General features: G+C 37.5%; 1 protein-coding gene across 1 annotated transcript in view; it reads left to right on the plus strand.

Moving 5' to 3' along the window:
• TMEM26 (transmembrane protein 26) overlaps positions 1-15,783 on the plus strand; it is a 64,268-nt gene that overhangs the window by 35,005 nt on the left and 13,480 nt on the right. The window contains exon 4 of the mRNA XM_068982958.1: positions 6,832-7,052. Within this exon, the coding sequence (XP_068839059.1) occupies positions 6,832-7,052 (221 nt within the window). The remainder of the gene's footprint in view (positions 1-6,831; positions 7,053-15,783) is intronic.

Genomic DNA, 15,783 nt, shown 5'->3' on the forward strand with positions numbered 1-15,783 from the left:
AGCTTTTTTCTTGTAATTGACATCTAGCTTCATAGCACTGTGGTTGGAGAAGATGCTTGATACGATTTCAATTTTTTTAAATAACTGAGGTTTGATCTTGATTTGACTCAAGATGTGGTCTATCCTGGAGAATGTTTCATGTGCACTTGAGAAGGTATTCTGCATTTTGATGGAACGTCTTGAAGATATCAATGAGATCCATCTCATCTAATGTATCATTTAAGACTTGTATTTTCTTATTAATTTTCTGTTTTGATGATCTATCTATTGGTGTGAGTGGGATGTTAAAATCTCCTACTATTATTGTGTTACTGTCAATTTCTCCTTTTATGTCTGTTAGTATTAAGGTGCTCCTATGTTGGGTGCATAGATATTTACCAATGTTCTGTCTTCCTCTTGGACTGATCCTTTGATCACTATGTAGTGTCCTTCCTTGTACCTTGTAATCTTTAAGGTCTATTTTGTCTGATATGAGGATTGCTACTCCAGCTTTCCTTTGCTTCCCATTTGCATGGAATATATATTTTTTCCATCCTCTCACTTTCAGTCTATATGTGTCCTTAGGTCGGATGTGGGTTTCTTGTAGACAGAATATAAATGGGTCTTGTTTTTGTAGCCATTCAGCCAGTCTGTGTCTTTTGCTTGGAGCATTTAATCCATTTATATTTAAAGTAACTATTGATATATATGTTCCTATTGCCATTTTCTTAATTCTTTGGGGTTGGTTTTGTAGATCTTTTTTCTTCTCTTGTGTTTCTTGACTATATAATTCCATTTAACATTTGTTGTAAAGCTGGTTTCCTGGTACTGAATTCTCAACTTTTGCTTATCTGAAAAGCTTTTTATTTCTCCATCAATTTTGAATGAGATCCTTGCTGGGCACAGTAATCTTGGTTGTAGATTTTTCCCTTTCAATGCTTTAAATATATCCTGCCATTCCCTTCTGGCCTGCAGAGTTTCTGCTGAAAGATCAGCTGTTAAGCATATGGGGTTTCCCTTGTATGTTACTGGTTGCTTCTCCCTTGCTGCTGTTAATATTCTTTCTTTGTGTTTAGTCTTTGTTAGTTTGATTAGTATGTGTCTTGGTGTGTTTCTCCTTGGGTTTATCCTGTATGGGACTCTCTGTACCTCTTGGCTGTTTCCTTTTCCATGTTGGGGAAATTTTCAACCATAATCTCTTCAAAAATTTTCTCATATCCTTTCTTTTTCTCTTCTTCTTCTGAGAACCCTATAATTTGAATGTTTGTGTGTTTGGTATTGTCTCAGAGGTCTGAGACTATCCTCAGTTCTTTTCATTCCTTTTACTTTGCTCTGCTCTTCAGATGTTATTTCCACCATTTTATCTTCCAGCTCACTGATTCGTTCTTCTGCTTCAGATATTCTGCTAGTGATTCCTTCTAGAGTATTTTTAATTTCAATTATTGTGTTGTTTGTCTCTTATGTTTTTTCTTTAATTCTTCTAGGTCTTTGTTAATTGATTCTTCCATTTTCTCCATTTTAAGGTTTTTGATCATCTTTAGTTTCATTATTCTGAATTCTTTTTCAGGTAGTTTGCCTGTTTCCTCTTCATTTATTTGGATTTTGTGTTTCTAGTTTTTTCCTGTATTTGTGTAGTATTTCTCTGCCTTCTCATTATTTATTTATTTATTTTTTAACTTATTGTGTTTGAGGTCTCCTTTTCCCAGGCTTCAAGGAAAGTTGAATTCCTTCCTTGAAGAAAGCTGGATTCTATCTTCCTTTTGGTTTCTGCTCTCCTCTAACATTGGTCCAGTGGCTTGTGTAAGTTTCATATAGGGTGAGATTTGTATTGAGTTTCTGTTTGTTTTTCCTCTGATGGGCAATGCTGAGTGAGGTGGTACTCCTGTATGCTGATGATTTGGTTTGTAGTTTTGTTTTTTTCATTGTTTAGATGAGGCATTCTGCACAGGGTGCTACTGGTGGTTGGGTGATGCTGGGTCTGGTATTCAAGTGGTTTCATTTGTGTGAGTTCTCACTATTTGATACTCCCTAGGGTTAGTTCTCTGGTAGTCTAGGGTCTTGGAGTCAGTGTTCCCACTCCAAAGGCTCAGAGTGGTCAGGAGCAAAGATTCCACAAGTGGTTTGTTATGGCATTAAGTAAGATTAAAACAAATATCCAAAAATGAGAAACCAGAGATGAACCCCAGACAAATGGTAGTTACAGAATCAGGCAAATAATAATTAAAATAATGGAATATACATATACACCCATGAGAAAAGTCAAAACAGTCCAACAAAAATAAAGTACAGTAGATTGACCCAGCAAACAAAGGAAATCAAAAATTATATTTACTACTTAAGAACAAAACTAAGTAAAGCACAAACTGGAAAGCAAAATTAAAGCAAGGTGCCAAGTGGGGAATAAAGCAGTGAGAGCAAAACTAACAAATATGTTGAGAGGAAAGGAATGAAAGAAAAAAAAAAGAAAGAATAGATATGCAAATTTAAACAGACATAGATGGAGGAGATTTATACACATTAAAGATTAATTGCAAGGGGAAGAGACCAGTAGGACAGGCAAACAAAGGAATATATAGAAAAAATATAGTTTTTAAAAAATTAAAAATTGCAATTATAGAAAAGAGAAAAGGAAAAAAAAAAAAGAAAACAGAAGAGAGAAAATAGAGAAAATAAAAGGAAAGTCCTCAGAACTGCAAAAGCCCCATGTAGAGGCAGAGGTTTAGAACAATAAAAATGTGACTGAATGTACATGTATACATATACACTCATAAGCAAAATAAAAATAGTCCAGCAAAAATAAAGTACAATATATTGACCTGGCAAACTAAGGAAACCAAAAATTATATCTACCAGAACAAAACTAACTAAAGCAAAAACTGGAAAACAAAACTAAAGCAAGGTGCCAGCTGGGGAATAAAGCAATGAAAATAAAACTAACAAATATGTTGAGAGGAAAGGAGAGAAAGAAAAGAATGAAAGAATAGATATGCAAAGTTAGACAGAGGCAGATAAGGAAGATTTATATTTGTTAAAGATTAACTCTAAGGGGAAAAGAACAGTAGGAAAAGCCAACAAAAGACTAAATGTAGAAAAAATAATGTTTAAAAAACTAAAAATTAAAATTAAAAAAAGAGAAACAAAAAATAAAAAAGGAAAACTCCACAGAACTGCAAAAGCCCAACATACAGGCAGAGGTTTATAACAACAATAAAAAAATGTGACTGAGGAAAAAAAAAGGTCAAAGCCTAATTGGATTTCATAGTGCCAATAACATTGACAACAACAACTGAGGGGGGAAAATGGGGGAAAAATCTAAAAGAATCAAAAGAACAAGTCAAAAACTAAGAATAAATAAGAATAATACATATTTTCCTTGAGTCACGGCAGTCAGAGTCCTTTTCCTCACTGGGAGACACAGTCCACCTTACCTCCCTAGAATGCCCTCCAACACCGTGCTTGCTGATCTCTGGACCTGCTGTGGGGGCCGCTCAGATTCTGCTCTGGTCCTACTCTTGTGTGTTCTTGCCTCGAATGTCCACAGCTATCAGAACTAGTGCGTTTTCTTTTGTGGGAGCTCTCAATGACCTTTTATATATTCCGCAGGCACACAGTCTGCCTAGTTGATCATGTGGATTCAATCTGCAACTTGTACAGCTGGTGGGAAGGTTTTTGGGTCTTCTCCCTTAGCCACACTGCCCCTGGGGTTCGATTGTGGTTTTATTTCCACCTCTACATGTGGGTTGTCCACTGCGGTTTGCTCCTGAGCCTGCCCTGGAGGACTTTGGTTTGCCCCTGTGAGGGCCAGGTGTGGAGGTGGCAGCTGCTTGGGTTGCAGGGGTTCTGGCAGCACCAGGTACTCAGGGGAGTTGGTGGCTAGGGCAGCAGGAAATACAGTACTCTAGAAGGGTATGGCAACCAGTATTGGCCAATACGCTCCAGTATTCTTGCCTGGAGAACGCCCCTGTCTGACAGAGAAGCCTGGCAGGCCACAGTCTACAGCGTTGCAAAGAGTCAGACACAACCAAAGTGAACCTGTGTGCATAGACACAAGACTCTATTTTGCCTGTGGCACCTCTGCCCCAGTGAGAGTTGAGCATGAAGGTGGCACCACTGCTTGTCTTGTGGGGACCCTGGCAGTGCCAAGTGTGCAGGAACATGGACTGCCTCTGCCACAGGAGTTATGGCGCTATCAGAGTCTGTTTCCAAGCCTCTTGTAGCTGGCGATCGATCAGAAGGCCTCTTTGGCCAGTCTTTCTCTGTAGCTCCAACCATTGAGGTACTTAGAAGGCTCCCTTGCCTGGGGTCCTCCTCTGTAGTTCAGTGCATCAGGCACATAGAGAGGGGCCCCCTGGCTGGAGTCCTACTCTAGACCGGCACATCAGTCACTTAAAAGAGCACCCTTGGTGGGGTCCTACTCTGTAGTTCAGTGCACTAGGCTTTAGAATGGGCCAGCATCTCTACTGTTCAGCTGCGGATGCTGGCTTGTGGGAAGAGAGAGGCTATGGTGATGGCTCCGCCCAGTATGCGTGACTCAGCAGCATCGCCTTGCTTACATGGCTGCCTGGCTTTCCTCTACCGGCATTTCCCATCAGGATCTCCTCCCTCACATACCCTCACTCCATCTTTCTCAGTCAACAGCAGTCCTTGCCCTGGGATTGCTCCACAATCCCTAAACTCCAGCTCCCAGCTGCTGCGCATGCGGGGGGACCAGCATCCCTGTCTGGGGTATGTATGGCTGCAGCAAGGACTGTCTGATTCTCTTTCCATTTAGGCTACCACAGATCAGCTCTTTCACTCTCAGCCTTAAATGTTTCTCCTCTGACTCAGACAGTTGCCCCTGTGGGGATTGGGTGACCTCTGCTTCAGTTCCCCCATCCCCTGAGTGCAGGTCCCATCCTACTAACACTCCTGTTTCTTCCCCTAGTTCCTTCATCCTACTGAGTTTTGCATGGGTCTGTATATTCTTTTCCTCTTGTCAGGTCCTCCTGTCCGCTCTCAGCTGGTGCTCTGCGTGCACTTCTGTGTCTGAAAGTGTATTCCTGATATAGCCATGGAGAGAGATGTACTGTCCACTTACTCCTCTGCCCTCTTGATCTCCTCTGCCCTTTATATTTTTAGGTGCTTATATTGACAATAGGGAAGGTTTTCAGCCAAAATAGAATCTCTTCTTGGTTCTCCCCATGTTTGATATTTGGCAAACTAACTATGGCCTATGAGAGACTCAAGACCAAGGCCCCTTTCACTGAACCATGTTTTCAATAGTAAGATAGGCTATTGATTCTATTGAGCTTAACAGAACTAGTTTTGGGTTCTAATATAACCTTCAATCACAGCTTACTCATGTCACTTTGAACAAATCAATCTCACCGTCTCTCAGTTCATCATCTGGTAATTGAAAACATTAATATTTACCCTGCTAGCATACATTCCTATATCCTAGGTGGCTCAGTGGTAAAGAGGAGTGCCAAGCAGGAGACACAGGTTCAATCCCTGTGTCAGGAAGATCCCCTGGAGAAGGAAATGGCAAACCACTCCAGTATTCTTTCTTAGGAAATTCCATGGACAGAGGAACCTTCTGGTCTACATTCCATGGGGTTGTGAAAGAGTCAGACATGATTTAGCAACTAAACAGCAACTACTACAACACGCATCCTATAAGAATCAAATAAGATGTTTGGAAAGACTCATGAGTGTTTCCCTGGTGGCGCAGTGGTAAAGAGTCCTCCTGCCAACACAGGAGCCATGGGTTTGATCTCTGGGTGGGGAAGATGCCCTGGAGGAAAAAATGGTAACCCACTCCAGTATTCTTGCCTGGACAATCCCATGGACCAAGGAGGCTGGAGGACTACAGTCCATAGAGTCGCAAGGGCGTCAGACGTGACTTAGGGACTAAACATCAGCAATGGGAAGAGTCGTAGAAGACATATAATGAAATGTGCAAATGAAAGATTATTGATCTTCTTGCATGGCTTCAATCAGGTTAGCATACAGACGTATTTTTCTCTCGCGTCACCTTTACATTTGACCTCAGCAAGTGATCAAGAGGGGTAAATAAATTTGTAGAAATATAGTTAAGTCACTTGTATAAGTCAGTTGGAATCACTGTCCATCCACTGGAGAGCTACACCCCTGTAGTCCTTAGAAGATCATAACCTATAAGGCCAATAAGATATTGAACACTAGATGTTAAGTGGGCAAGAGATAGTATTTGGAATACATGAATGGGATGGAAATTTTCTCCAGAGTCCAAGAATAAGGGCAGAAGAAATTTGGTTGCTTGCTTATATTTAATAATAAATGTTCAGAATAAAAATAACCTTATAATTCTTCTGTTTCTTTTAGGTAATAAACATTATATATTTTCTCCTTTGATAGTGTTTTAAAGCAATAAAAATCAAAGGAGAAGGTCTGTACCATGCTGAAAATATTACTGGATTAGTAAATTCAAATTTGAAATCTATAAAAATATAGGAATTTTAAAATTTTAATATGGAATTTAAAAAATGTTGTGATATGTTATACTTATTACAGAGACTGATGAAATAATATGAGAAATTGTCTGTGAAAAGTTACAAAATTAGCATTTAAAATATAAGTACAACCTCACTAGTAAGTAAAACATTTAAATTACTTTCAGTTATAAGGCTGCCCCATTTTAAAGAGACATTAGCATTTTTTTCTTTTTTAAAAGACTGTTCAGCTAAAGAGTTTTACTTTCTTTAGTAAATGAAGAATTATTTTCTGGAAATGCTCTTCCACAAAAGCTGACTCTTCATTGAAAACCATGGTGAAAAAGGCCTTTCTAAAGTTCTAGTTCATAACTCCTGTCTGCATAACATTTCTGTTAAACAGGCCAAAGTTTTTGTAAATAACTTATCTACAGTATGTGAGAAAGTCTGGACTTTGGGACTCCATCAGACATTCCTTCTAATGCTAATAATTGGAAGATGGCTTCTCCCCATTGGAAGTGGGATCACTCGGGATCAACTCTCTCAACTTCTCCTTATGTTTGTGGGGACAGCTGCTGACATATTGGAATTCACAAGTGAGACCCTGGAAGAAGAAAATGTGAGGTAAGTAGGCCCTGCAATGAAAAGACCTTCTTTTCAAGGTCAGGCCCACACACCTGCTTTTTCGTTCTATTATTTATATTTTGCATTAATAAAGCTTTTTCAGTATATCATATATCCAGTGGTAGAATCATAGAATTTGTTGCTGTTCAGGTATATATTAACCAGTACCCCAATGTGCACACACACACATACACACACATATATACATGTATACACGTATCTGGGTTTCCTATATGGCTCTAGTGGTAAAGAACCTGCGTACCAATGCAGGAGGCATAACAGATGCCCGTTCAGTCCTTTGCTGGGGAAGATCCCCTGGCTATGGACACAGCAATCCACTCCAGTCTTCCTTGCCTGGAGAATCCCATGGGCAGAGGAGCGTGGCAGGCTATATAGTCCATCGGGTTGTAAAGAGTTGCACATGACTGAAGGGATCCAGCATGCACGCATGCATATACATATATATATATATATATACAATTGTATGTATCACATATATGTGCTATGTACATATGCAGAAGTTGTATATGAATATGTAAATAAAGTTGTGTGTGTGTGTGTTAGTCACTCAGTTGTGTCTGACTGAATACGTAAAGGACGTTGCTGCTACAGAAAAAAGGCCGATAATATTTTCCATGGGTAAGAACAGAGAAGCTCTGCCTATTTGCATGACCACAGGTTAGGTGAAGCCATGGTTACTTGAAAACCATCCCTGGCTCTCCTTTCACATTCTCAAGTGTCCAGGAATGTAGGCAATCTTAAGTGTCTCTTGCAGAGCAGAGCTACTATTCCAGGAAAGTACCTCAAGGAGGCATGGAGGACTCTCTCCCCTAGCTGACTGAGGAATTTATATTCCCTGGTGTGAATGGAGAATGGCACAGATTAGGTTTTATTTTCCTAAATTTTATTTTTAATCAGTTTTGTTCAAAGTGCCCAAAGGCTATCTGGTGTAGATGCCTATAAATTAAAACTTATTGAGTTGGTACTTTTATTTTTGCCACAAGCAAATAAACCCAGAATCCGTGATCACATCTGTTTATGGAACACTTTCTTACCTTTAGGGATTTAAGTCTCAGTGCCTGAATGTACTTTCAGCTCAGGTTGTTATGCACTATGCTATAAAAATAAATTGCAATGAGGCTGGCTTTTAATGCTACCGTTTACTTTATGCTATGTTTCTCAAATAACGAAACATAAAGCTGAGCAAAATACACTAACCTACTGAGTAAACTTAATATCCCAATTATAGTACAAAGTGTATCATTATCAGAGCTTACCTTTATATGATCATTTCCTGTTCCATTTATACTGTTTTCTCATATCTTAAGTAGATATAGAATTTTAAAAAGAATCTAGTCTAAGTTGATCCATTGTCCTCAAAATGCCAATTTTATTTTTTAAAGAATATTTACTTAATTTGCTGTGCAGGGTGTTAGTTGCAGCATGCAAACTCCTAGTTGCAGCCTATGGGATCTAGTTCCCAGACTAGTGATTGAACCAGGCCCCTTGCATTGTGAGCGAGGCGTCATAGCCAATGGACCACCAAAGAAGTCCTGAAAATGTTGATTTTAGCTTTGTGGCTTTAATACCTTACATGTGGCCAGTGCTTTACATTGTGTAACATTTTCAGACATATTAGAATATTTATAATACAGTGAGGTTACAAGAAAAACATTTAAAAATCATGACCAAGCATATAAAAACAAGAAATAACTACAGGCACCACACAATTGACTATACCTATGGGGCTTCCCAGGTGGCACAGTGGTAAAGAATCCACCTGCCAATTCAGGAGATGCAAGAGACACAGGTTCAGTCTCTGGGTTGGGAAAATTCCCTGCAGGAGGAAGGGGCAACCCACTCCAGTATTCTTGCCTGGAAAACCCCATGGACAGAGGAACCTGGCGGGCTACAGTCCATGAGGTTGCAAAGGGTCAGACACGACTGAGCACGTGCACGCACACACACACACACACACACACACACACACACACACACACAGAGCTATACCTACATAGAAATAAACACATAAATGCCAAATATCTAGTGAGATCCAAGGGATATGAGGTAGAAGAGGGAGAAGTTCAGGGAGGAATACGTTTTGAGGGACTCATCTGATCTTTCTCACATCTAAAGATGGTTTTATGGCTATCTTAATGCTCAGTGTTTTAGGCCCATCCACAAGTGACAGCAAGAGGCATTTTATAGACCAGTTTGCCAATAGATGTTGAATATTAAATATGTTAATGACTAAAATGTCAATCGCCCAAGGCAAGTAAAAAAACACTCTGAAAGTCATGAGAGATCATTCATTCACCAACTCTTGACTGATTATGTAGTGTGGGCCAGAAGTGTGCTACTGGAGATTGGGGAGCTAATAGGGAGCAAGTGATGAACCAAAGGATACGCAATCCTGTCCTCACCCAGGTAATTTCAATTCAGCATTTTCTTCCCCCACCTGCACATTCATCTGAGTGTTTTATAAATCATTTTATTCATTCTAAACTTACACCAGTCCTGAGAATATAACGGAATCAACACTGCTCAGGTTATTGTTTTTCAATTTCTTTTTGGGGTTCATGATCTCAAATGAAATCATTTTATTTGTAATGTAATTGCATTGTGTCAGAGACCGTCTGTGGTTTCCACTGCACTCCTGCATATCTCCATCACAACCCAAAGCCTCCAAAATCAAGGCCCAGAAAGAACTGAGAGTTTTTATTCCCACCTAAGGCCCACCTCCCAAGTTTGACTTCATCTCAGGTTCCATACTGTAAGAATAAACACTGCAGATTGCCATGTTTTCAAAGGAAAGACTTAAACTCTCTCACTGCAGCATAGCTTTCCCTTTTGACCTCAAAAAGACAATCATAAAGCATAAATTTAGTGTATATGTAAAGGATGTTTCCATGTAATGTAGAAAAGAGGGTTACTTCATTATAACCTACTTAGCATCACTTATTATTACAACATTTTCTTTTCTTTTTTATTTTATTCTGTAATTTGAGCTGACAGGTTTAGGAGAAAACCTGCAATGATGTCTATATCATAATGATGTCTACTTCTCTTTCCTGCATCCTGGGTAATACCTCAAATCCAGTTTTTTTTTTTTTTTAACCTAAATCAGTTTCCTTCCATATACCTACACAAAGTTCATCTTTCTGATTCTTATGAATTTGCATGGACTCATGAGATATTGCAAGTTTTTGGTAACAACTTCATTTTATACAACACAAATGCATCTATTGTAATTCTATGGTTCAGTAATATTTTGAAATTTATGGATTTGTGTAACTATCACCAGAATCCATATTCCTTGTGTCTGTTTGCGGTCAATTCTCACTCCCACTGTCAGCTCTAGGCAAACACTGATATGCTTTATATCGCTATGGAAATTCCTTTTCTAGAAATTTTATGTAAATGGGATCATAAAGTGTATGGTCTTTGTGTCTGGCTCTTTCACATAGCGTAATATTTCAGTGATTCATTCCCATTGTTCATTGTATGGGTTGTCAAGCTCTGTTTTAATAGCTGACTAGTATCCTATGCATATACCATGTTTTATTTATCCATTCTGTAGTCAGTTTTCTTGCTATTGAAAATGATATTGCTAGGAACATTCAGTTACAAGCCTTTGTATGCATCTGTTTTCATTTCTCTTGTATATATACGTAGGAGTAGAATGACTCAATTTTATGCTAAGTACATGTTTAACTTTTTAAGAAACTGCCCAACTGTTTTGCAAAATGACTATTTGTTATTGCTGTTGTTGTTGTTTAGTTGCTAAGTCGTGTCCAACTCTTTGCGATATCCTGGAACTAGCCTACCAGGCTCCTCTGTCCATGGGATTTCCCAGGCAAGAAAACTGGAATGGGTTGCCATTTCCTTCTCCAGGGGATCGTCCCAATCCCAGAGATTGGACTCACATCTCCTGCATTGGCAGATGGATTCTTTTCCACTGAGCCAGCAGGGATGCCCCCAAAAGTGGCTATACCTATGTAAAGACACCCCCACCAGCAAGGTGTGAGAGTTCCATTTTCTCAACATCGTCACCAACACATTTTTTTCAGTGTTTATGATTATAACCACTCTAGTGGGCTCATAGTATTACTGGATTGTGTTTTTAATTTGCATTTTCTTAATGATTAATGAAGTGGAGTTAGCTTTTTATATATCTTCCTTGGTGAAGTATCTGTTCAAATTTTTGCCCATGTTTCACTGGATTAAATTTTTACTGAGTTGTCTATATATTCTGGTTACAAGTCTGTTATTAGATACATAAATGTAAATATTTTCCCCAGTGTATAACTTTTTATTTTTTAATGCTGTCATTTGATGAACGGATTTTTTTTAAATTTTGATAAAATCCTATTTATCATTTTTTTCTTCTGTGTAGGGCTTTGGGAATCATAGATTCTAAGAAATATTTTCCTCACCAAAAATTAGAACTATTTTTCTCTAATATTTTGACTTAATTTTTGTGTATCTTGAGGTAAGAGTCTAAGTTCATATTTTATGTTATTTCATTTTGTGTTTTGGCATTGTTCCAGCTCTAATTTTTGTCCCAGCTGGGGCCAACTGTCTCAGCACCATTTGTTGAAAACAGTATCCCTTCCCTAATAAAATGACTTGGCACTCCTTGTCAAAAATCAATTGACCACATATGTAAGGAGTTTTCCAGAACTTTCTATTGTGTATCTATCTGCTCTGTGTGTCTGTCCTTATGCCAGTACCACATTAGTGTGATTATTGACATTTTATGATCAGTTTTGAAACTAGATATTCTTAAGTTCTCTAGCATTATTCTTTCAAAAAATTGTTCTGATTTTTCTAGATGCTTTGCAATTTCATATAAGTTTTATTATTAGCTTGTCAAATTCTAAAAAAAAGAAAAATACTGCTGGAGTTTTAATAAGGATTGTATTAAATCTAAGCCTCAGGCTTCCCCGGTAGCTCCAACAGTAAAGAATCTGCCTGCAATACAAGAGACCCAGGTTCAATCCCTGGATTGGGAAGATCCCCTGGAGAACAGAATGGCTACCTACTCCAGTATTCTTGCCTGGAGAATTCCATGAAGAGAGGAGACTGATAAGCTACAGTCTAAGGTGTCACCGATTTGGATGTGACAGAGCAACTAACACCGTGATTTCTATCAGTTTATTAAGAAGAGGCATCTTTACAATATTAAGTCTTCCACCCCACGAATGCTAACTATGTCATCACTTATTCAGATTTTCCTTGATTTCTCTTACAATGTTTCATAATTTTCAACATATAGGTCTTACACCACTTTTCTCAAATTTATTCCTAAGTATTTTTTTGGATAGAAATATTTTCTTAATTTCTTAATATCATTGTCATGTTTTTATTACCACTACATAGAAATATAGTCGACTTCTGTGTAGTAATCTTGTACCCATCGATCATGCTTATTAGTCTTGTAGGCTCCTTAGAGCTTTTAACATATAGGAGAATATCACTTGAAAGCAAAGATAGTTTTGATTCTTGCTAATCTATATGCCTTTTATTTCTTTTTCTTGCCTTATTGCTCCAGCTGAAATTTCTCATGCAGTGTTGAACACAAGTATGAGTGGGGACTTCCCTGGTGGTCCAGTTCTTAAGACTCCCTGCTTCCACTGCAGGGGGTGCAGGTTTGATCCCTGGTTGGGGAACTAAGATTCCACATGCCATGAGGCATGGTCAAAATAAATAAATAAATGAATAAATATGAGTGAACTTTTAAACCTCAAAGGATAAGCATTCTGTCTTTCACTTAAGGATGTTGCTAGCTGTAGGTTTTGCACAGATATTTTTATTAGATGCCCTTAATCAGTTAGAGGAAATCCCTATCTAGGTTACTGAGAGTTCTTTATTTCTTCCGTTCTCTCTCTTTCTTTCTCTCTATGGACATTTAATTTTGTCAAATATGTTTCTGTTTTTCTTATGATCGTTATGTGGTTGCTGTTCTTTATTCTATTAATATAGTGTATTGCATTAACTAATTTTCAGATGGTAAATCAACCTTAGCTTCCTAGGATAAATATCCCTTGGTTATGGTGTATAATCTTTTCTGTATGCTGTTGAATTGGTTTGCTAACACTTTGTTAATCATTTTACATCTATATTCATAAAACACACTGTCTTTTAGTAATATTTTCAAATGGCATTTTTCCTGGCTTTGCTATCAGGGTAATACTCCCTCAATGAATATCTCAAGAATCGTTCCTTCTTTATTTTCTGAAAGGCTCTGTATAAGACTGGTGTTATTTTTCTTTAAATATTTTATAGAATTCACTTAAGCTGTCTAAGCCTATGTTTTTCTTTGTGGGAAGATATTTATTACCAATTCAATATCATTATTTCTAATAAGGCTACTCTGTTATTGTTTCCTCTTGGGTCAAGTTTTATTATATTTTACATTTTAGGATTTCTTCCATTTTATCTAAGTTTATTTTTCGTATGAAGCTGAACATTCTGTTATTCCTTTATGCTTGTGTCAATTCCTGTAGAGTCACTTATTATGGTCCTGCCCTTTTCGTTCTGAGTTGCTCATTTGCGTCTTCTCTATTTTTCTTTAGACTTCTCAGTTTCCTCAGTCTTTTAAAATAACTAATTTTTGGCTTCACTGACTTTTTTATATTATTATTCTGTTTTCTATTTAATTGGTTTCTGTTCTGATATTTAATTTTTCCTTCCTTCTGTTTGCTTTGGATTTAATTTGCACTTCTGTTTTCTAGTTTCTTAATATAGAAGCTTATTGATTTGAACTCTTTCCCCTTTTCTGGTATGGTATTCAAAGTTATAAATTTCCCTCTAAGCACTGGTTTATCTGCATCTCATAAGCTTTGATATGTTATCTTTTTTTGTTTAATGCAATTCAAATTATTTTCCAATTTCTCCTGTGAGTTCTTCTTTGACCTCTGAATTGTTTAGAAGCAAAGCTATTTGATTTCCATATGGGGATTGCCTGAATTTCTTCTTGCATTTTTTTATCTTAATTCTGCTGTAGTCTGAGAATATACAAAATTAACTCTTTTAAGATATTGAGACTTATCTTGTTGCCTAATATACAGCCTATACTGGAGAATATTCCATATGTGCTTGAAAAGAACATGTTGCTTGATTGTTTTATAAATTTAAATAATGTCAAATTGGCTGATACATTTCTTCAGGTCTTCTATATCCTTACTGATTTTCTGCCTAGTTGTTCTACTAATTATTGAGTGGGGCACTGAAATCTTCAACTCTAATTGTTGAATTGCCTGTTTCTTTTTCAGTATTGTCAGTTTTGCTTCATGTATTTTGAGGTCCTGTTTTAAGATGTGCAATTTTTAAAAGTTCTTCCTGATGTAGTAATTGTTTTTCATAATGACATGTCACTCTTTTTCCCTAGTAATATTTCTTGTCTAAAAGTCTATTTTGCCTCTCATGAATCTAGGCACTCTATTGTATGACTATTGACATGGACTTTTTTTCAAACTCTTTATATACCACATATACTCAGAGAAGGCAATGGCACCCCACTCCAGTACTCTTGCCTGGTAAATCCCATGGACGGAGGAGCCTGGCAGACTGCAGTCCATGGGGTTGCTAAGAGTCAGACACGACTGAGCGACTTCACTTTCACTTTTCACTTTCATGTACTGGAGAAGGAAATGGCAACCCACTCCAGTATTCTTGCCTGGAGAATCCCAGGGACAGGGGAGCCTGGTGGGCTGCCGTCTGTGGGGTTGCAGAGAGTTGGACACGACTGAAGTGACTTAGCAGCAGCAGCAGCATACTTAAATCTTGTATTTTCCTCTCAGTTAGACAATCTTTGTCCTTTAATTGGAGTGTATATTAATTTCCGAGGGCTGCCATAACAAAATACCACAAACTCAGTGGCTTAATCTAACAGAAACTTGTCTTCTAGCCTCTGTCTTCACATGGCATTCTTTCCAGTGTGTCTGTGTCTCCAATTTTCCCTCTTTTTTTCTGGGGAAACCAGTCATTGGATTAGGACCCATGCTAATCTAGTATGACCTCATATTATTTTCATTACATCTGCAAAATCCCTACCTCCAAGTAAGATCACATTCTGAAGTCTAGGTACACACGAATTTGGGTGGACACTTTACAAGTTTTTAAAAGGTGTTCAATCCATTAATATTTAATGTAATTACTGATGTGGTTGAATTTATATCTGCCATTTTGCATTCATTTTTCTCTACGTCTCATTTCCTTTTTGTTCTTATGTTATTTACTGCTTTAAAAATATATTTAATGAACAATTTTAGTTCCTCTATTGATTTTTCTATTGATGTAAGTAGGGAAGACAATATATGTATTTAAATCTTCACATTCTAATAGTTCCATTTCCTCCCCTCCTTTTTTACTATTATTGTTATATATGAGTCACATCTTTATATGTTATGAACCAAACAGTACAGTTTTATCATTACCATTATATAGATTAATTTTTAAGAAATTAAGATATGATTATATATTTATATGTTCACTTATATTTACCCACATATTTGAAAATGTTCTTCATTCCGTCTTGTGGAGTTGAGTTACTTTCAGTGTCATTTTTCTTTCAACCTGAAAGATTTCCTTTATTGTCTCATCTAAGGCAAATCTGTTAGCAACAAATTCTTCTCATCTTTGGCAGAAATGTATGTATTTTTTCTTCATGTTTGACAAATAGTTTCATTGTATACAGAATTCTTGGTCAATAGTTTTTACTTTAGCA

The sequence above is a fragment of the Capricornis sumatraensis genome, chromosome 10 (assembly GCF_032405125.1).
Source record: "Capricornis sumatraensis isolate serow.1 chromosome 10, serow.2, whole genome shotgun sequence".
NCBI classification, from domain to species: domain Eukaryota; kingdom Metazoa; phylum Chordata; class Mammalia; order Artiodactyla; family Bovidae; genus Capricornis; species Capricornis sumatraensis.